At 38.3% G+C, this 22462-nt stretch overlaps 2 protein-coding genes across 2 annotated transcripts; both read left to right on the plus strand.

Moving 5' to 3' along the window:
* The first annotated feature begins 7331 nt into the window (after positions 1-7331).
* LOC148167659 (zinc finger BED domain-containing protein 4-like) lies at positions 7332-8859 on the plus strand. The gene is made up of 6 exons (XM_088044987.1): positions 7332-7445; positions 7488-7769; positions 7813-7891; positions 7927-8112; positions 8157-8427; positions 8820-8859. Exons 1-6 carry the CDS (start codon positions 7332-7334, stop codon positions 8857-8859), a joined length of 972 nt encoding a protein of 323 aa, XP_087901113.1.
* Positions 8860-12262: 3403 nt separating this feature from the next.
* LOC148167660 (uncharacterized) lies at positions 12263-22462 on the plus strand. The gene is made up of 2 exons (XM_088045266.1): positions 12263-12353; positions 18165-22462. The coding sequence occupies exons 1-2, from the start codon at positions 12345-12347 to the stop codon at positions 22023-22025; spliced, it is 3870 nt and encodes a 1289-aa protein (XP_087901392.1). The 5' UTR covers positions 12263-12344; the 3' UTR covers positions 22026-22462.

The following is a 22462-nucleotide window of genomic DNA, read 5'->3' on the forward strand; positions in this document are numbered from 1 at the left end:
CAGCTATAGAGGCAACTATAAATGGATAGATATTTTAGATTCAATAGTGGAAAAATACAATGCTACCAAACACAGAACGATTCAAATGGAGCCCCGAAAAGTTAATAAAAGAAATGCTAAAAACATCTTACATAATGTATACGATAAATTAAAAACTGTCGACCCTAAAACACCTCGCTTTCACCTGAATGATGTCGTTAGAATTAGCAAATATAGGTCGATTTTTCAAAAGGGTTACTTACCAAAATATTCAAATGAGGTCTTTACCGTTTATAAGGTAAACAACACCTACCCACGTACATATTTATTACGCGACATGTTTAATGAAAACATAGCCGGGAGTTTTTACGAGCAAGAATTACAATTAGTACCACCTTCATTACACGGTGTACACTTGGTTGAAAAAATACTTCGCAGGAAAGGTAAAAAGGCTTATGTGAAATGGTGGCAAATGGATGATAAGCACAACTCTTGGATTAATCTATCAAACATCCTTACTTAAATGTTTTTTTAATAAAATAAATATATATATAATCATTTGTTTATTGATACATCAAAAAGGCATTTTACATCTATAAAACTCATTTAGTTGTGATATAATAAACTCGGGATATCTGTATCGCAACTCCATCAATATGTTGTTGTTAGGGGTGTTGTCAAATGTCAACTCTTCTATATGTTTAAGAGGGTCACCACCCTGCTTAGAAATTACCCTTCGTTTGGTGTTTTCAAAGAATTCCTCAAATTGGTGTTGTCCTAGTTTCCCCAAATAATCATTAAGTACTGGTTTCAGTTGAAATAATTTTTGTAGCGACTCTTTTCCAAAATATAAATAATGATCGATACCATTGTTCTTTTGGATCAACAACATCTTGTATTGCTGTTCGATTACTCGGAGGGTGAATGTGGGTGTTGACTTCATGATATTCATTGGTTGTTTTCCATCCAAAGCGCTGAAGATCCACTCTTTGTGTTGCAAAAAAGTGAGAAATTCTTCCTTCGTCAGCTCCACACCCGTTGGTACACCAAGTATTTTACCCAAATGGATAATTGGGGTAAAACGAACGTACACATCTAAACCGACACTCACATACTTTGATTTGCTCTTGTTTAAAAAGAACATACGCTCACCCACCAACATGGGGTTTGCATATGGAGGACACACATAGTCAACGGTATTTTCTTCGGAACACATCTTGAACTAACCCTCTATTCCATTACACCATTCAATTTATACACGATAGCATTTTTTTAGTTTCAAGGTTACATTTTCTTTCAAGGCCACTTTTTTCCAAGGCCACTTTTTTTCAAGGTCACTCAGCTTTGCTTAACTCTGTGGTGTTCAAAGCCACTTTTTTTCACTCAGCTTTGCTTAACTTTTCCGTCATTTTTAAGCAGCAACTGCTGCTGAAAAACTTGAAAGGTTTTTCTGAAGATCGAGAATCGATCTTAAAAAGAAACCGTAGAGCTGCAGGCTGCAATGACGAGTCATAGGTGTGCATTATTCGGTCAACGTCTCCGCAAGGTCAACAACATTTCTTTAACAGTATTTATTATAAGTCAACATTATACATACAATTTTTGTAATAAGTAGGATGATCACAATATATTCAATCCTATAAAACTTTTTATTACTAACACAGAGTTTTGCAAAACCACAATCCTTTGAATACTTGAGATGTTCTTCAGAAATTACATCCGTTGAACGAAATGATCCCAGCTCGATGTTGCAATGAAAACAGCGCACAATATCGAACTTCTTGAGGTAGTAAAACCCGTTGTTGGCTAATTTTAATGGATCAACATCTTTTAGCGGCCAATCGTGAAATGTCAACAACCGATCTTCAAAACACTTCATTTGTCTCAACGGGTATTCGATAATATCTTCGGTCATGGTCTTCCGATTACTCATCAATTAATGACGGAGAGCGAGACTGGTGAGCACTGGGTTCAAGGCCAAATAAACTATTCTGTGGCGTTCAACTGTTAGGAGACCCAAATCAATGTATGTCGATAATAATTTGGTAATCACTGCCATGTTGTCACTAATGGTGTTGTATTGTAAGGTTCCATTGAAGTCACTTTGAAAAATATCTCCTTACAATCCTTACACGGTTTTCCATATTCTTGAATGCATTCCCTCAATTTCTTCTCATCACAAATGACGTCGATGGTAAATTCGGTACTATCAAACGTTTCACATGGGGGCGTCACACGACTTGCTTCTTCTTTTCTTTTATCGTAGCAACACTTGCAATAATCTGACAAAGTAAAAAATCTTTGCAGGGAACTACCATCCAAGTCCAAATGGCCCAATTGATTGAAATAACAAGTTTCACTAAACAAACTACCACCAGTACACGTAAAACGGAAATAGCGCATGACTAGATGGAGAGTTAAGGGAGACTGTCCCTGGTCGGTGGTCGGGTGGACACTGCCGCAATTGACCTTGGGGAAAAACTAGGGTGGGGGGTGGCCTTAGAATGGCCTTGGGATGACCTCGTTTGCCTCCCCATTCTCTCACTACTAACCAAGGGCTTGTCTATTCATATCATCGGGAATACAGGCACTTCTTTTGAGTGATCTGTGTTCGCGAGATGTGGTAGCGGCCCGGGTGACAGTCATGAGAGAGGGTAGGCAGAGACCATTTGTAGTGTGCTCAGCCTACTTACCATATGATTCACCTACTTTACCACCATCCAGAGAGCTGATGGAGGTAATTGAATTCTGCAAGAAAAGCAACCTGCCTCTCGTGGTCGGATGTGATGCCAACTCGCACCACATAGTGTGGGGGAGCTCGGACATCAACCCCAGAGGAGACGCCATGTTGCGTATCTTGCCACAACTGGCTTAGATATTCTAAACCAGGGCGACAAACCAACCTTTGTCACAAAGACGAGGAGTGAGGTAATTGATATTACTCTTTGCTCAATAAACTTGGTGCATGAGATAAGAAACTGGCACGTATCGGAGGAGCTAAGTCTATCGGACCACCGATACATACGGTTTGACATCCAAAAAAATTTGAAGAAGACAGAAGGGTACAGGGACCCGAGGGCGACAAAGTGGGCCTCCTACAAGGAGGCTCTAGCTCTCAGGGTCTCAGGACTCTGTTGTAAAATCCATCGCAACGACGAAGCGGAGACTCTGTCCAAGGCACTAAGCGAGGCTATTGTGGAGTCCTACAAAGAGAACTGCTCTGTTCGCAGATCTCGTAAGACTGACAGTGCCCCTTGGTGGACCGAAAAGCTTAGTAAGCTAAGGAAAACCGCAAGGAAACTCTGGAATAGAGCAAGACTTGCGGGAACAAACGAGTCTTGGGAGCTTTATAAGAAGGCACAAAGGGACTTCAAATCTGAGGTAAACCGCAGGAAAAGGGACAGCTGGAGAGACTACTGTGAGCGGATTAACAACTTTCCGCAAGCAGCAAGACTTCAGAAGGTTCTATCAAAAGACAAGTTTGTCAGTCTGGGGTGTCTGAGAACTCAAACAGGGGACTACACGGTCTCCGAGGAGGATACTCTCAGGCTCCTACTACAGACTCACTTTCCAAACTCCTTGGAATCCAAGGAGGAAGGAAGTGTCAACATTGGAAAATGCACCACCTCTCGGGAGGCGTGGAGATTTGCTTCTAAAATCATCACCCACGAAAGGATAAAATGGGCCATAAATTCATTTGCGCCTTACAAGTCGGCAGGTATGGATGAGATATTTCCAGCTCTCTTACAAAAGGGACTAGATATGCTCACCACACCACTGCTGCACCTATTCAGAGCCTGTCTTGCACTTGGCTACATACCACGTAGCTGGAGGGAAGTCAGGGTTATCTTTATACCCAAGCCAGGGCGTGCAACATATGCCGAGGCTAAAAGTTACAGACCGATCAGCCTTTCCTCGTTTTTACTAAAAACCATGGAAAGACTGATAGACAAACATGTTAGGAAGGAGTTGCTGTGCAATATGCCACTACATCCAAACCAGCATGCCTATCAAATGGGCAAATCCACAGAATCGGCTCTGCATCAAATCGTAATGAAGATTGAATCAGGGCTAACTGGAGGATATTACACTCTTGGAACGTTCCTAGACATTGAGGGGGCATTTGACAATGCAACCTATGACTCTATGGAATTAGCTCTAAGGAATCATGGGGGAAATCAAACATTAATAAAATGGGTCCTAACCATGTTGACAAACAGATCAATCAACACAAATCTTGGTAAGTGTTGGGTTAAGGTCACCGCTACACAAGGATGCCCACAGGGAGGAGTTTTATCTCCACTTCTGTGGAACTTGGTAGTGGATGACTTAATACATAAACTGCACATGGAAGGTTGCAAGGTTATGCTGATGACATCGTAATCCTTGTTCAGGGCAAGTTTCTTGACTTGGCTAAAGAGCTCACACAAGGGGCTCTAAGGCTGGTCGAGAAATGGTGCACAGGACAAGGACTATCTGTAAACCCTGACAAAACCAGTCATGTAATCTTTACCAAGAGAAGAAAGGATCAATATACGGCCCCAACACTCTTTGGCAAGACACTAGAAGTTCAAACAGTGGTCAAGTATCTAGGCATCCACCTAGATTCTAGACTCACATGGAGAACTCATGTGCAAAACAAAATTGGAAAAGCTACAGCAGCCCTGTGGGCGTGCAGGAGGACTGTGGGGAAAACATGGGGAATTACTCCCAGAATATTGCATTGGCTGTACGCATGTGTAGTAAGGCCAATGATAGTCTATGGATCCATCGTCTGGTGGGGCGCGACGTCTAGGCTTTGGGCCAAAACTCTTTTGGCTAAAGCTCAAAGATTAGCGTGCCTTACTATAACAGGAGCGATGAAATCCACTCCCACATCGGCCATGGAAATACTGACGGGGCTTACTCCCCTTCACCTCAAAGTGAAGGAGTCAGCTGCGGCGGGATTCCTTAGGTTAAGGTGTACAGGGCAGTGGAAAAATACAACAATGGGCACAGGACATTGGGCTATCGCCCAACTTGTGACAGACATCAACCCCATCTTCAAGATGAGGGAAGATTGTATGGCTCCCATTATTGTGATCAATCACTCATATGAAGTGATAATACCTTCAAGAGAAGAATGGAGTGAAAGAACAAGAGCCATAACTCAGGGGGGCTGGACCATCTGTTATGCAGATGGCTCGGTCTCACAAGAGGGCTCAGGCTCTGGAGCTGTTATTTGGGGCACGGATTTTGGTGTCTCAACATCACTGGGTAGATATACCAGTGTGTTTCAAACAGAAACCTTTGCTGTAATACAGTGTGTTACAGAATGTACTCAGAGAGCTATTGTTAATAAGCACATCTGCTTCTTTACTGACAGCCAAGAAGTTTTGAAAGCTCTGCAGTCATGCAGACATGCGTCAAGACTTGTCAGTGAATGTCATACAGCACTGCAAAATCTGGCAAGGCGCAACAAACAAATTGTGCTTTGCTGGATACCAGGACACACAGGGGTCGAAGGGAATGAAAGGGCTAACCGATTGGCCAAAAGAGGCTCTGCTAAGGGCTTCTTTGGACCGGAGCCGGCTCTTCCAATTCCGAAAACCCTCCAGAAAAACCTCCTGAAAGAGTGGATTGAATCACTCCACAGGGAGGAATGGCAAAAGCTTGAACTGCGACAGTCTGGGCTATTTATTGATGGACCAGACTTAAAACGCAGTGAAGAACTATTGAAACTCTGTAGGAAAGACCTCAGAATATTAGTGGGACTGTTCACAGGACACTGTCCCCTTAACAAACACATGCACACAATCGGTCTCAAGACTGACGACATGTGTAGAGCGTGTATGGAGGACACGGAAACTCCACTACACATATTATGCCTCTGTCCAAATTTTTCTGAACTGAGGAAGGAACATATGGATTTTCATATTTTGGAACCATCTGAGATTCGGGAAGCACCCATAAAGAGCATCCTGGCGTTTGCAAAGACAACAGGGCTCTTATAGGTCGCCCCGTAAACGAGGATTGCACACAATGGGTTAATAGACCTCAGCGTGCGGCTCTTAAAGGGTCTCCTCGGAAACAAAAAAAAAAAAATAGGTGAACGCTGACTACCCCGCGAGTCCCACGTAACAAGCTTCCAGCACTGGAGGGTTTTCGAAAGTCAAAAATCAAAGTTTAATTTTGAATTGATCACACTCAAAAAAAGGAACATGCTAACATTAACGCGAGAGGCTGTTTGTTATGTTGAGTCTTTTGTGACGAAGAAAATCTAAAAAGGAGAATTGGGTTCGGACAAGTACAGAGCAGCTAAGAAAACAAGGGACATACATAAAATACATAAACATATAAATTTTCAGTTTCAGTTTCAATAAAATACAATGGAAGAGAAAGTCATGGACTTTAGGAAAAATGTACTCGTTTTTGCTCACGAATGACACAGAGCGATTCAAAAAGACATTCCCAGTTAATTTGATGTATTTCACAATTTCTTTAAAATCCTATTCTATTTTTAATCCTTTGAACTCAACAGTAAAAATTCCTTGAACAGAATCGAATAAAATTCAAGTTTCCAAAAGTATCGGGTTTCCACGAATCTAAACTGCTTCTGCACGTGTCTTATCGGACGGTGGGCGAACACTGGTTGAATCCAGACGCTTACGTCATCGGAAAAACGCGTTACTTTAGAATTGTACAGAAAATAACTACTTTACATGATTCCGGAGTGACTTCCTTCTTAAAACAACAAATGACAAGAATTATTACATACCAAAAGGTGACAACACACAAGCGCTTCTAAAAGAAGCCCTAAAATAGTCACTACACTCCCGTCAAAGTCAATGGGTTTAAAAAAAAAAGAAAATTATTTACAAGATTTTGACAAACTACCAATGAACAAAACACAAAATGAAAAATTAAAACAAAATAGGAATTGAAATTAACACTTGGAAAAATTTGGCGAAACGCACTCGATAACACAACACCTTGGTAGTTCCGAAGTCGTACCAAGAATGATTGCCTCCGGCGTCGCCCGCCTCCTCCGCTGTCGCGGCGGTGAACTACCCAGTCCACCAACTTCTTAACGCAAAAGTTCCTGCTGTCGTTGTGGCGCGAAAAGTTTGAAATTTGAATTTGAAGTGGGACACTACAAGATGTTTGGAGTGATACATCTCAAAGCAAAAGTTATTTAGGTGTAACTCTCCACTTCTTAAACGGACTTGAAATGGACACTGTCACGCTTGGTGTCTACCCTTTAGACCAAAGACACACTTCTGATTATATCTATAAAATTCGAAGAAGCATTAACCCAGTGGAATTTGCCAAAAGAAAAGATTTTAAATATTGTTACAGATAATGCTGCAAACATGAAAAAAGCTATTATTGATATGTTTTCTGAGAAAATACATTTGCCATGCTTTGCACATACGCTTAATCTTGTTCTGGATGGTTCCTTTAAAGTTTCACGTGATATTGAAAATGTAATTTCTAAAGTCAAAAGTATAGTAACTTTTTATAAACAGAGCGTTAGTGCTGCCGATAAGCTTCGCCAACTACAAACTAAAGATGGTGTGGCTGAATCTGATGTTATAAAATTAAAACAAGAAGTCGCAACGAGGTGGAACTCAAAATATTATATGACTGATAGATTTCTTACCCTGGCGAAATACATTGCAACAGTTAGTCTAGAGGATTCTAGGGCTCCTGTCATGCTCAACGCTAATGAAGTGGAGATATTAAAAGAGTTAAAACAGTTACTGAAACCCCTTGAAATGGCTACAAAGGAGCTTTCTGGAGAAAAGCATGTAACTGTTAGTAAGATTATACCAATGGTAAGATGTTTGGAAGAGACAATTGTTAATTTTTTGCCACAACATGAACAGGTTACACTGTTCAAGGAGCAAATACTTCAACAAATTCAGATACGGTTTGGAAAATTTTAAATACGGTTTTAAAAAATAGAAAAGTTGGCAATTGGAACATTGCTAAACCCAAGGTTTAAGAAAATTCATTTTAAGGATTACTTGGCCATCGAGACCGCTGTAAATAGTATTAAAAGAATAGCAAAAGAACTCTCAAATTTGAACGACACATTTGAGAAAACAGTTTTTGTGGAAAGAGAAGGGAATTTAACTGCTAATAAAGAACGTGATGACAACATTGACATTTGGATTATCATAAATCTTTGGTAGATTATTTTCCTTTGAAGGTTACTAGAGAAGAAAAGGATGAAATTGGTTTTTTAATTAGTCAGGAGCTGTCACTTTTTTTAAGTACCGCAGTCAGTGATTTAAAAGTAAACCCATTTCTCATCTGGCAAAATCTAAAATTTAATTATCCTCATCTATATCCAGTCGCTAAGCAGTATCTTCAAAATATAGCCACATCAGTTCCTGCTGAGCGTCTATTTTCTAAAGTCGGTCATATTTTAAGTGACAGAAGGTGCCGCATCAAACCCGAGAGGTTGAATAAAATGGCCTTTTTAAATTCTTTAAATGAAGAAGACTGGAATTTAATTTGATCTAAAGCAGTTATATTTTAGATTTTTGTTTATTCTTATTAATCTCGAATTTGTTATTTTTTTATAATTTATTTACTTTATATTTTGTTTATAAATTATGGTTTTTATTTATTTTTGTTTTTTTTTGTATATTTATTTATTTTTTTGATGGTTTATTAATAATTTTATTTATTTTTGTTTTTCACTATAAACTATGCTATATTGAATTTTTTATTTACTATTTTTCAAAATCGATGTTTTCTCCGATGTATTAGAGATCGATGTAATTGTGCTCTTGTTAAAATTGAGTTCAACATCGATTTTTTTTTACTCGATGTTCCCATGTTTAGCTCAGACCATTGTTGGTGCGCATCCGTTTGTTTATTCACATTTAGTTTGGATGGGCAATACTAGAGGATGAAAAGGCGGTGGTGAGGATGTTTTAACAAGGGCGCCATGTTGGAAATAGTCTTTCTTGAAATGTATGCAACCAAATTTGATTCAATGTACTGATTAAACAATTTATTTCCATGTTTTTAAAGATGCGGCTCAACCACATCAATATACAGTTTCATTTTAAATTGTCTGGGGAAAATTTTAGACAAAAATTAACCAAAATAGATTTATTTAAACACCAGTAATAATAAATTCAATCAATTTGATATCACTTTTATTCTTTCTATTGAGAGCGGTTCAAATTTTATGCAAAGTTTTGGTCTACAGCATGTACAAATTAAACAATAAACAAAAAAATAATTTGTTTTTCGTAATTTAAGAAGACTTGTGTATCATCATAATTGTTGCGATTCATTTGTTTTGCTACCAATTTTTAAATCAAGTAGCTTATAACTTTGTAAGTATTAAACTTTTTTGTTTTCAAAACGAAATACTTTACACTGCTTAAATCCAATTAACTCAAAACTAATGTAAAAAGAACGAATTTTTGTGAGCGCAAAAGTTTGCATCAAAGTTGGCAGTCAGATAATTTATGATTTATGATCTGCATAATAATTTCTTTTGTTTAATTGTTTTAAAATTTTCGTTTTTCTTGATATAGTTTAAATATTTATTACAATAAATTTAATACGTTAACCTGCAAAAACAACCTCTTTTCTATATTTTTTAACTATTTTTCAAATTGACATATTATGATTGTACGTGATACGAAGGTAAAAGGTAAAAAAAATGTTTTGTACTTTGTTTAGATCACAAAACATCAACTTTCAAAAAGGGCAGATAAAATTAGTTTGAATTTAGCGGGCAGTGTCATAATTAGTATAATATTTTTTTAAGTTTATTTAAGTTAAACAAAATATTGAACTGCTTATCAATTGTTGATAAAAAATAATAATGAATTTAATGATTTATAGACATGTTTCTTTTCATAAAACAACAGTTTTATTTACTTATCTTGTATGCACCCCCTTATTAGTGGGCAACCCCCATTTACACTATGCCCAAAACACAGCATTTGGCTATTTCCAATATGGCGCTCTTTCATAAACAGTTTTGGTTACCCCCTCTACCATCTTTTCATCCTCTAGCAGAGATAACATCGAGATGCCCAAGTACAGGCATTTTTCTACTCCTGAGAACTTGTCTGGTCGACTTTGCGGCCTGGTTCGTGTAGATGCCGCTACTTGTCTCAAAAGGCGCTCGTTTTAAAAACTGAACTGGGGTTTTATTATTCAAAGTAATTTTTATGAATTACTTTAAAATCACAATTTATGTTAATCATTATCTAAATGATAATAATTAACATAAATTGTAATTTTAATGTAATTCTAACCACTTCGTATTCAGATTAATGTAAATAAAACTCTTTGGTTTAACAAATAATTTATTACATAATTATTTTCAATTTCAAAGGAAGTACAGACTATTTTTTTGTTGATAAAAAATCATATATTACACAGTTAGTGATCTTAAAACTACAATATGATTGTGTAATAACATTTTTAAGACTAATTTACATACATAAATAAAATATTACGCAGGTAGGAATTTTCATTACGTCTTAAAAACACTCTGGGGAATCGCATTTTTCAGTGTGAATCATGGACAGAGTTTTTAGGGGTTTTGTGTCCAGACGGTGAACCCCTCGGAGTGTATTGAAGGAAATTATCGTTTTTACAAGTAGTGGTGCCATAAAACCAGAATGCGATTTGCAAATCTTGATAACTAGAAATATGACAAGAAGTGAACAATAAAAACTGAAATAATGAATCTGAGTTGTTTGAATCAAAACGTTTTATACGGGGTCACCCCAATCAGCTAAATTCGACTTATAATTTTAGAATGGTATCCTTAAAAAGGATAAACCGTAAAGATCACTTGGAAAACAAACATACAAATAGCGATATTGAATTTGAAAACTTACGTTAAGTCCACATTTTGAAAATTTGAAGAACGTGTGGTTAATTGTAAATTCTGTTAATTCTTTAAACTTTATACGCATGCGAACTATAGTCGAAATTTTGTAACTTTGGTTTAACCCCGCCCACATGGACAAATGACGATTTGAATTTGTCGAATCAATGAATGGCTAGCCTCCTTTAAACAACATAATAAAAAATTTGACAACTCTAGTGTCACACTTGCCATGAAGATTTGCGGTTTTGCGGGAATTAATAATTGGACCGAAATGGCTTTTTTTAACGTTGGCTCCCAATTTATTAAAGTGTATTTTGGACAAATAATTTGAAGATAACCTTAAATTTTGTCAATGACAAATTTTACGTCAACAATTTTATGACAATTCCCTAGAATCTTGCGTCTCGTTCTAACCCATTGCTTTATGGACTATGTCTGTCTCTCTTAAATTGCGCACTGAAAACTATAGTCAGAATTTTATAATTTTGGTTTAACTCCGCCTACCTTTTGGGCCAATTGAATTTTAGCTGGAAGTCTGATTTACTCTGCAACATTTTGATAGTTCGTTGATATTTGCCAGAAGCCGAGATAGAAATGTCTATTCATTAGAAGACGAAACAAGATCAAAATCGACGAAGGTTTCACGATTAATTAAATTCCCGCAAAACCGCAAATCTTCATGGCAAGTGTGACACTAGAGTTGTCAAATTTTTTATTATGTTGTTTAAAGGAGGCTAGCCATTCATTGATTCGACAAATTCAAATCGTCATTTGTCCATGTGGGCGGGGTTAAACCAAAGTTACAAAATTTCGACTATAATAGCGGTACCTTATAAAACAGAAACTTTGATCTAGTGACCTTATATGCCAAACGAAAACATTTTTGCCAAGAGTAAATGGCACGGCCATATTACTTGTAATAAATGCAGTTGGTCATGGTACGATATAGTGGGAAAAATGCGCATCAGACAGAGACATAAGATTGGTTTAAAATGGGACAAACTCTGCCATAAGACTTGAGGATCTCGAAATTATCTCTGCCTCTAGTAATATTAGTTTCAACTCTCTGGCTCAGACCTATATATTTAGGAACTTTGATTATGTTTATAAAGTCATAAGTCATAAGTCAGTAAATGAAGTAAATGAGAATTGCTAGTTTAAGCGGCAACAGGCGGTTTTCACAAGGTCACACGAGAATGCAAAGAACTGTTTTTTTAGGCATTTTAAGTAATTTTTCTGAATGATCGGTTCGTATCTAATTTTAGCTTCGGGCTGCGTAAATTCAGTTCGATAAAAAGTGATAGCGAAATATTTTTTTATGTAGTCATTTTGACGACCATACAGTTATCTATAAGTAGGTTCGACAGTAAGTAATCAATTTTTTATCAATCCCTTCTAAGTGGTATTGAAACGTTGACTTGATTTTAGTATTCACGCGTGAATGTGCGCAAATTAGCTACCCTTCCAGGGTAGTACTAAGGTGATTAGAGTTTAAGCTCTTTCCAAAATGTCTGAGGTGAGTTCTTCACACTTATTCCAATAACTTAAGTTTTTACCACAATTATGGAACTTCAGCTTTGGTTAATATTTTTATTCGCTTCTTAGCAATTGTGGAAAATACGGTTTTTTTTAACAGAAAATTAATTATACATATACAGAGTATTTTTGAAATAACCTACACTACTAAACAAAAGACGGTAATTAGTGAAAACTAGTAGAATCAATTGACAAAAAATGCTGTATGTAAAAACATTTGAATTAATTTTAGAACCACTAGAATCTGTCAAAGTGACAATTTCGGTTCATAGCAAGCTAACTAAAATTAACAGGTTTGCTACAAACTTTTAGCCAATAGGAGCACTTAAATTGGCGCGAATACGTCACTAGAAAGTTATTTTAAACGCAGATCTTCAGCTTTTAATGTTAATGGGCCGGTTTACACAATAAGAGAATTGAAATTAAAGTAATCTCGCAACTAATTTGAGAATTGCTAACATTTGATTGGCGGAAGAAGGATTACATGTCACTTTAACATGATGTTAAGTAATTAATCGAAATCAAAGATTTAACTTAGCTTCTGTAAACCGGCCCAATATCTTTTAATTTCTAAACGCAATTACTTCTAACAACGATAAATAGGTAAAAAAGATTTCGTTCGATAATTTTAATGATCTGAATTTGAATTTATCGTAGAAATAAATTTAACAAGATCTTATCAAAATTACAATTTATCATCATCAGAGCGATGATTAAACTTATTTTAGTATACCTTTCTTTCCTGCCATACTTCTTGAGGAACTTTTGTTTATTCCTGATGATTTTATAGCTGATGATCGTACCTAAACCTGATGTACTATCGCGGAATCAAAATTTCGAACATCACTTTTTGAGATGGCAATGTAAATCAAGCTTTATTGTTATTGTGACTGACATACAAAGTAAATTTCTGACACTTCTGAGTCTTTTACAAATTTTAAGGTTATAAAGACAAAGGACAGTTTACAATTTTTAAACATCAATCAATTTGATGTTTGAAATTTTGTTTCCGCGATAGTACGTAATGTATAATATTGATGTCCTGTGGCTTCAATTTGTGTTAAATTAATTCTTAGGCTGGGATTTACAACAGATTTCAACGTCGTGGAGAATGATAGTGTGACAACACCACACATTTGTCTGCACAGTTTGTATGTTTGTAACAACCATAACAACTCAATGCTCCTAGCAACCAGTTCGGCCAATCAGAATCACTCGAATCATTCACGTGGCATTTGCAGCGACCGCAGCTCTCTCTCACAATTTTGGGGGAAAGTTTTAGCAAAGTTTCAAACCTTCCAAATTTTATCCCGGTCTTCTTAGGGAAACTTTCTCATCTAAAGTGTTTGATTAATGACTGCCACTACTTCTGTCACTTTTGACATTTTTATTAATCTGAACATTTGGTGTAAGTGCGACAAAAGAAAGCAGCACAACGGCAAATATAGCAGTAAAGTCCGTTTTTTTTTTTAAACCACCAACACGGCAATCTTCCCCTGCGTTACAACCGGCAACGTTGCCTAGGGAGATTTTTGGTGAAAAATAATTGTCAAATTTTTAAAATTTCTGAAAAATGACACAGTGTTTCCGTTAAAAACGTTTCTTTTACAGCCTGTTGGATTGCAAATCATATGATTTAATAGTGAAAAGACTCGGCACAGCCTGAAAGGCCGTTTTGTGTAATCAAATTGTCACTTAGGCAGCTAACCTATTTGATTTTATCACCAAAAAGTCAGGTCAGGAGAGTGGAGAGTGCGGTGTTGGTGGTTTTTTAATAAAAAAATGGACTTTACAAACACTACGAACAAAAACTTTTGGAGCGACTAGAACAGATCAACGTCAGCTGACAAGTGCAAACTATTTGAGGTTAGTTTTTTCCAGAGATTTGGAAAATAATAGATCCGGTTACCATATGGAAATTTGGACATACGTTACACAAAACATGTGCAACAACAATTTTTATTTCCGTCTCTATCTAATGCATTGATTCTTATCGCTGCTACGCTTACGCATTAGTGTCTCTCTCGTCAGGATGGAACCAATCAGGGATCATGACGTAGATCGTTACTCGAATTTCAAATGGCAAATCCAAATTCTCATAGCTAATGTCAATAAAGAACTTTGAATGCAAAGTTTTGTGAATTTAAAGGTTCTAGACGTTATTTCTCTTGTATGTTGCTAAATTTTGTGACAAAGTTCTTTCATCACTAGTTTGATTTCGTTTTGCTGTATTCTAAGTATTGTTAAAACTTTAATTCTTTAATAGGCCGAAGCTCTTCTACATCAAGTGGAGACTCACACAATATGAATGCGGTAAAACCGATTATTTATAGCTCCACAATTAAACGATATTGAGACAATTCTCAATGTGCATATAGTATATTACGTAACGTGTAGGGTAAGAAGCGTATTACACACGAGCGAAAAATTATAAGCACGAGGCGTTAGCCGAGTGCGATAATTCGCGAGTGTACATAAGTCGCCTTACCCTCGAGTTGCGTACTATACTTTTTCTACGATTGCGGTTGAAATGCGATTTTCTACGATTGCGGAGGAAAATTTCAACTAAACTTCAAAAAAATGCTTTTATTTATTATTTGTGTTATAATAATTATTGATGTTTATTGTAACATTTTTGCAATTAGTGAGGGCAACTGGTGCCGCACATTTCGAGGTTGATGGTCCCATTTCTACGTTTCGATTAAATTGAGAATAAGCCACATTTGGTGTGTCACTGTTATTCTCAATGCTGTTACACAGAATATCTGACGTATGTCTTTTAGCTGCCATCGAGTTATCCACATAACCTTCAGCCACGGCTTGGCTTTTCCATCCGCCATGGCGATTCAATGCCATTAAATCACCTCCTCCATCAACCAAAATTGTCGCCGAAGAACGCCTAAAGCAATGGCCTGTGTATTGCTCTGGATGTTCCAAATTTAAAAATTTGGCAATGATTTTTGGTTGATCACCTAACTTGTTAATGCCAACCACTTGACGAGAGCATTTCCCATTATGATGGTTTAAAAAGTACTGAGAACTGTCAGCATTTGCAAGTCGTAGGGTCATGTACCTTTTACAAATATCATAGAAATGTCCAGAAACAATAAAAGATCTTTCTGTTTTATTTTTACTGTCAGGGATTTTGATATAAAGTTCGTTTCCCATGTCTTTCACATGATGTACTTGCATATCTTTTAATTCCTTTTTGCGACATGCACCGAAAACAGCCATAATCAGTGCAACCTACAAATAGATAACTATAATAAAATGTCGCGTTTAGATAGATGAATTACCTTTGAAAACAAATACTTTTCGTCTGGAGCTTCCTTAATAAAACGTTTAATTTGTTCAGAAGTAAACGTTGACGATTTTTTTGCTTTATATCCATCTGAGGTTCGTTTCAGGTATGCACGTAATTTCAAATATGTGGTAATGTCAACATTTTCCTTGATGTTGAGAGTACTTCTCAACATAGAATATGTCGCCCATAATGACGAAGGTTTCAATGTTTTACCTAAAGTTTCAAAATAGGCAAGAATAACGTTTTCAGAAAATGAGGTTATGTTTTTCTTTCTTCTCCAATTTTTCATAATTATATTCATACTTTTCCTTTGACTTTGGCGGCAGCAAATTACTAATAACCATGTTGGCTTGGGCCGTAATTTCAGGGGGTGTAGCCGTAAATTCGTCTTCGGCGTCAGACATTGTATTAAACTGCGCCACGAACTGCGCAACACGAGCAATCGTTGACACTTGCAAATTATCACCCCACTAGATCTAATGCCAATCCACAAACCAAACACAAACAAATTCACTAAAAATTGGATTTTTAAATCGATAATTCAGCTGATTTAAAGCGATTTTACTTTTAAATATCTCTTCCGAACACTTTAATGAACTGACCAAACTGAATTACCAACTAAAATTTTGGATACGTAATCGATTTAAATTTTCGGTTTTTCTGCGGTCGCCATTAATTTAGAATACACGTGTAGTCTAAATAGACTATTACTTAACTGCTGTCAAATACGTAATGAGTAATTTATATTAGAAGGAGTAGAAAAACATAGTTTTCAATAAGTTTAAGGTCAAACACTAATGACAAAATCAGAATTACCAACGTGTGACTAACACTTTTCTAGTCTGACATTAGAAATCTGGCAAAATGGAGAAGCTAATTCAAACAGCCTAGACTAATTGTAAGAACATAAAAAACTTCACATTAGACCCAGACTTCCGAAGAAGAAAATGCAGTAGGTGACGTTTAAGATGTATTTGCAACTATTTACATCAATTTGATTTTGTTCCTCGTCAGAGTGTAAGAAAAGAGCGCAGTCTTCTCTCGGATTGTCAACCTTTTTGCTTGTGTCCAAATCTTAAACATAATCTTATTTGCTACAATGCCACAGGTTTCCTTGCGTGTTCCTCTTTCTGTCCATATTTTGTTAACCAGTTCTGAGCTTCATATTCTTTTGGTGTTTTCAACAATCTAATTGTCCCTTTTTGATGTATTTTTCTATTGCTTCCATTTATGTTTCTTCAATACTTTGAACATTTCTCTATTCATCCAATTTAGTTAGGTACACCTTGGATTTTTATTAACTAGGATATTTCTTTCACTTGAATTTTACTCTTTTCTCTTTTTGTCAAAATCCATGCTTTTCTTCCTTTCCGTATGTTTGGTGACTTCCGTTTCAATTATAAATCTTTTGGTAATCGCATAATAATACACTTTCTTTGCACTTTGTAGTCTGTGGTTGATTTTCATATCTTGCTTCTCAATTTCTCCACAGATGACGACTTGGTTCAGAAACATGCTAGTTGTAATATTCCATCGATTTATATTTCACTAGTTAGCCCTTAATTTGTACCTTTTTTATTTTTTGCTTATGACAAAATCTGTTTCGACAATTCTCTCGACAATTCTCGCACAAATTTGTTCAAATGCGTCTTGAGCCAAAAATTCCTCTTTGAACTCACTTTCTGTCGTCTGTAGTATGCGACGTTGGTAGTTTTTTGGTGCTGAGAGAACTTGTTGTTGTGTTACAGTACGTTGGATTACTCATTTTGCTGTCACACATTACAATTGTTGTCAAGTTTTAAAATTAGCCAATCAAAAACTCTCCATCCTGGCGAGAGAGATAGGTATACACTGTATCCAGTGAATGCGAGCCACAGACAAGGACGAAAGTTGTAAAGCTAGTCGTAGATATGTTTCTAAGACTTTTGACTACTCCTCATTTATTTTGAATACCGGAGTTCAAGGTCATAATTTGTGACAGTCGTGGAGCTGTGCGACAAATTTAAGAGGATTTATGTATTGAAAAGAATCACGAACAGGTTTTTGGGTGTTCCAGTACTCGTTTATATTCAATTCAATGGATAAATCTTCTCAAATTTGACGTAGAGCTCCACAAGTTTCACAAATTATGACCTTGAAATGCGGTATTCAAAATAAATGAGGAGTATGTCCCCCCCATCTATTAATTCCCAAATCTCTGTTTTTTTCTTCGAATGCAGCGCCATGCGGGAATCAGTTGCAAATGCCGAATGCACAGGCCATGCAAAATACATCAACAATTTGTGCGTGCCTTCTAAAACTTTCTTGTGACGTCATTTATGGTCGCGAGTCCCTAGCAACCAAAAGGGGGTGGAGTATCAGCCTTAGTAACGAGCAAACCTGTTAAATTTAGGAACCTTGGGTGCTACCAACCTATTGTTGGTTAAATCGGGTGGAAATGTCAATGCAATGCAGGACGGTTGGACGACTATAATGTTTGCTTTTCAGAACGGACACGAGAAAATGGTGGAGTTGTTGGTTAAATCAAGTGGAGATGTCAATGCAGTGGACAAACACGGTCAGACGGCGATGATGATTGCTTCTCTGAACGGACACGACAAAGTGATGGAGCTGTTGGTTAAATCGGGGGGAGATGTCAATGCAGTGGACATGGACGGTCGGACGGCGATGATGTTTGCTTCTCAAAAAGAACACGAGAAAGTGGTGAAATTGTTGGTTAAATTGGGTGGAAATGTCAATGCAGTGAATAAAAACAGTCGGACGGCGATGATGATTGCTTCTCAGAAGGATCAAGAGAAAGTGGTGGAGTTGCTAGTTGAATCGGGTGGAGATGTCAATGCAGTGGATATTGACGGTTGTACGGCGATGATGATTGCTTCTCAGAAAGGACAAGAGAAAGTGGTAGAATTGCTAGTTAAATTGGGTGGAGATGTCAATGCAGTGGACATGGACGGTTGGACGGCGATGATGTTTGCTTCTCAAAACGGACACGAGAAAGTGGTGAAATTGTTGGTTAAATCGGGTGGAAATGTCAATGGAGTGAACAAAAACGGTTGGACGGCGATGATGGCTGCTTCTCAAAACGGACACGAAAAAGTGGTGAAATTGTTGGTTAAATCGGGTGGAAATGTCAATGCAGTGAACAAAAACGGTCAGACAGCGATGATGATTGCTTTTCAAAACGCACACAAGAAAGTGGTGGAGCTGTTGGTTAAATCGGGTGGAAATGTCAATGCAGAGGACATGGACGGGGGGACGGTGATAATGTTTGCTTCTCAGAACGGACACGAGAAAATGGTGGAGTTGTTGGTTAAATCAAGTGGAGATGTCAATGCAGTGGACAAACACGGTCAGACGGCGATGATGATTGCTTCTCTGAACGGACACGACAAAGTGGTGGAGCTGTTGGTTAAATCGGGGGGAGATGTCAATGCAGTGGACATGGACGGTCGGACGGCGATGATGTTTGCTTCTCAAAATGAACACGAGAAAGTGGTGAAATTGTTGGTTAAATTGGGTGGAAATGTCAATGCAGTGAATAAAAACAGTCGGACGGCGATGATGATTGCTTCTCAGAAGGATCAAGAGAAAGTGGTGGAGTTGCTAGTTGAATTGGGTGGAGATGTCAATGCAGTGGATATTGACGGTTGGACGGCGATGATGATTGCTTCTCAGAAAGGACACGAGAAAATGGTGGAGTTGTTAGTTAAATCAAGTGGAGATGTCAATGCAGTGGACAAACACGGTCAGACGGCGATTATGTTTGCTTCTCTGAACGGACACGACAAAGTGGTGGAGCTATTGGTTAAATCGGGGGGAGATGTCAATGCAGTGGACATGGATGGTTGGACGGCGATGATGTTTGCTTCTCAAAACGGACACGAGAAAATGGTGGAGTTGTTGGTTAAATCGGGTGGAGATGTCAATGCAGTGAACAAAAACGGTCGGACGGTGATGATGATTGCTTCTCAGAAGGGACAAGAGAAAGTGGTGGAGCTGTTGGTTAAATCGGATGGAGATGTCAATGCAGTGGATATTGACGGTTGTACGGCGATGATGATTGCTTCTCAGAAAGGACAAGAGAAAGTGGTAGAATTGCTAGTTAAATTGGGTGGAGATGTCAATGCAGTGGACATGGACGGTTGGACGGCGATGATGTTTGCTTCTCAAAACGGACACGAGAAAGTGGTGAAATTGTTGGTTAAATCGGGTGGAAATGTCAATGGAGTGAACAAAAACGGTTGGACGGCGATGATGGCTGCTTCTCAAAACGGACACGAAAAAGTGGTGAAATTGTTGGTTAAATCGGATGGAAATGTCAATGCAGTAAACAAAAACGGTCAGACAGCGATGATGATTGCTTTTCAAAACGCACACAAGAAAGTGGTGGAGCTGTTGGTTAAATCGGGTGGAAATGTCAATGCAGAGGACATGGACGGGGGGACGGTGATAATGTTTGCTTCTCAGAACGGACACGAGAAAATGGTGGAGTTGTTGGTTAAATCAAGTGGAGATGTCAATGCAGTGGACAAACACGGTCAGACGGCGATGATGATTGCTTCTCTGAACGGAAACGACAAAGTGGTGGAGCTGTTGGTTAAATCGGGGGGAGATGTCAATGCAGTGGACATGGACGGTCGGACGGCGATGATGTTTGCTTCTCAAAAAGAACACGAGAAAGTGGTGAAATTGTTGGTTAAATTGGGTGGAAATGTCAATGCAGTGAATAAAAACAGTCGGACGGCGATGATGATTGCTTCTCAGAAGGATCAAGAGAAAGTGGTGGAGTTGCTAGTTGAATTGGGTGGAGATGTCAATGCAGTGGATATTGACGGTTGGACGGCGATGATGATTGCTTCTCAGAAAGGACACGAGAAAATGGTGGAGTTGTTAGTTAAATCAAGTGGAGATGTCAATGCAGTGGACAAACACGGTCAGACGGCGATTATGTTTGCTTCTCTGAACGGACACGACAAAGTGGTGGAGCTATTGGTTAAATCGGGGGGAGATGTCAATGCAGTGGACATGGATGGTTGGACGGCGATGATGTTTGCTTCTCAAAACGGACACGAGAAAATGGTGGAGTTGTTGGTTAAATCGGGTGGAGATGTCAATGCAGTGAACAAAAACGGTCGGACGGTGATGATGATTGCTTCTCAGAAGGGACAAGAGAAAGTGGTGGAGCTGTTGGTTAAATCGGATGGAGATGTCAATGCAGTGGACATGGACGGTTGGACGGCGATTATGTTTGCTTCTCTGAACGGACACGACAAAGTGGTGGAGCTATTGGTTAAATCGGGGGGAGATGTCAATGCAGTGGACATGGATGGTTGGACGGCGATGATGTTTGCTTCTCGAAACGGACTCGAGAAAGTGGTGAAATTGTTGGTTAAATCGGATGGAAATGTCAATGCAGTGAACAAAAACGGTCAGGCGGCAATGATGATTGCTTCTCAAAAAGGACAAGCGAAAGTGGTAGAGTTGCTAGTTAAATTGGGTGGAGATGTCAATGCAGTGGACATGGACGGTTGGACGGCGATGATGGCTGCTTTTCAAAACGGACACAAGAAAGTGGTGGAGCTGTTGGTTAAATCGGGGGGAGATGTCAATGCTGTGGACATGGACGGTGGGACGGTGATAATGTTTGCTTCTCAGAATGGACACGAACAAATGGTGGAGTTGTTGGTTAAATCGGGTGGAGATGTCAATGCAGTGCAGAAGGATGGTTGGACGCCGATGATGTCTGCTTCTCAGAACGGACATGACAAAGTGGTGGAGTTGTTGGTTAAATCAGGTGGAGATGTCAATGCAGTGTACAAGGACGGTCGAACGGCGATGATGGTAGCTTCTCAGAACGGACATGAGAAAGTTGTAGAATTGTTGGTTAAATCGGGTGGTGATATCAGTGCAGTGTACAAAGACGGTCGAACGGCGATGATGTTTGCTTCTCAGAAAGGACACGACAAAGTGGTGCAGCTGTTGGTTAAATCGGGTGGAAATGTCAATGCAGTGGACATGGAGGGTTGGACAGCGATGATGTTTGCTTCTCTGAACGGACACAAGAAAGTGGTGGAGTTGTTGATTAAATCGGGTGGAGATGTCAATGCAGTGCAGAAGGACGGTTGGACGCCAATGATGTCTGCTTCTCAAAACGGACACGAGAAAGTGGTGGAATTGTTGGTTAAATCGGGTGGAGATATCAGTGCAGTGTACAAAGACGGTCGAACGGCGATTATGTTTGCTTCTCAGAACGGACACAAGAAAGTAGTGGAGTTGTTGGTTAAATTGGCTGCGAAACAAGTAAATGTATCGATTTTCGGTTCATTAGTGACACAATTTTCCAGCTAATTGCCATCACTCAATGCTAAGCATAATTTGGTTAACGGATCTTTCGCGAGTTCTGACACCCTTTGGCTATTTCACAAAATTACTTGGTTTTATAATTTTACGAAGCATTATTTGCCGTCCAAACCGCAGGTGAAGGTAACATTTTGCTATATAGTTGTAAAACCGTTGCAGTGCGAGAACTGAATAACGTTTTTTGCAAAAGTGTCTGTTTTTAATAAAGAGGAATTCAAATGTGTCTCCTGAAAAATTTAACGACAGCAGATGTATTGTCAAACAAAATTCAACTAACTATCATCGTTGGTCATAATAAAGTATCCGGGCATCTGCTTAAATTGTAGGAGTATTTTGGATTCCATTTTGGTCTCGCCAGGCTCGTGATCTTATAGTAATTAACTCTGCATACTTGTATCTAACAGCTTATTGAAAGATTTTGTAGT

Source organism: Gnatocerus cornutus, chromosome 9, assembly GCF_029298725.1.
Source record: "Gnatocerus cornutus isolate USDA-ARS CGAHR chromosome 9, icGnaCorn1.1, whole genome shotgun sequence".
Classification (NCBI taxonomy): domain Eukaryota; kingdom Metazoa; phylum Arthropoda; class Insecta; order Coleoptera; family Tenebrionidae; genus Gnatocerus; species Gnatocerus cornutus.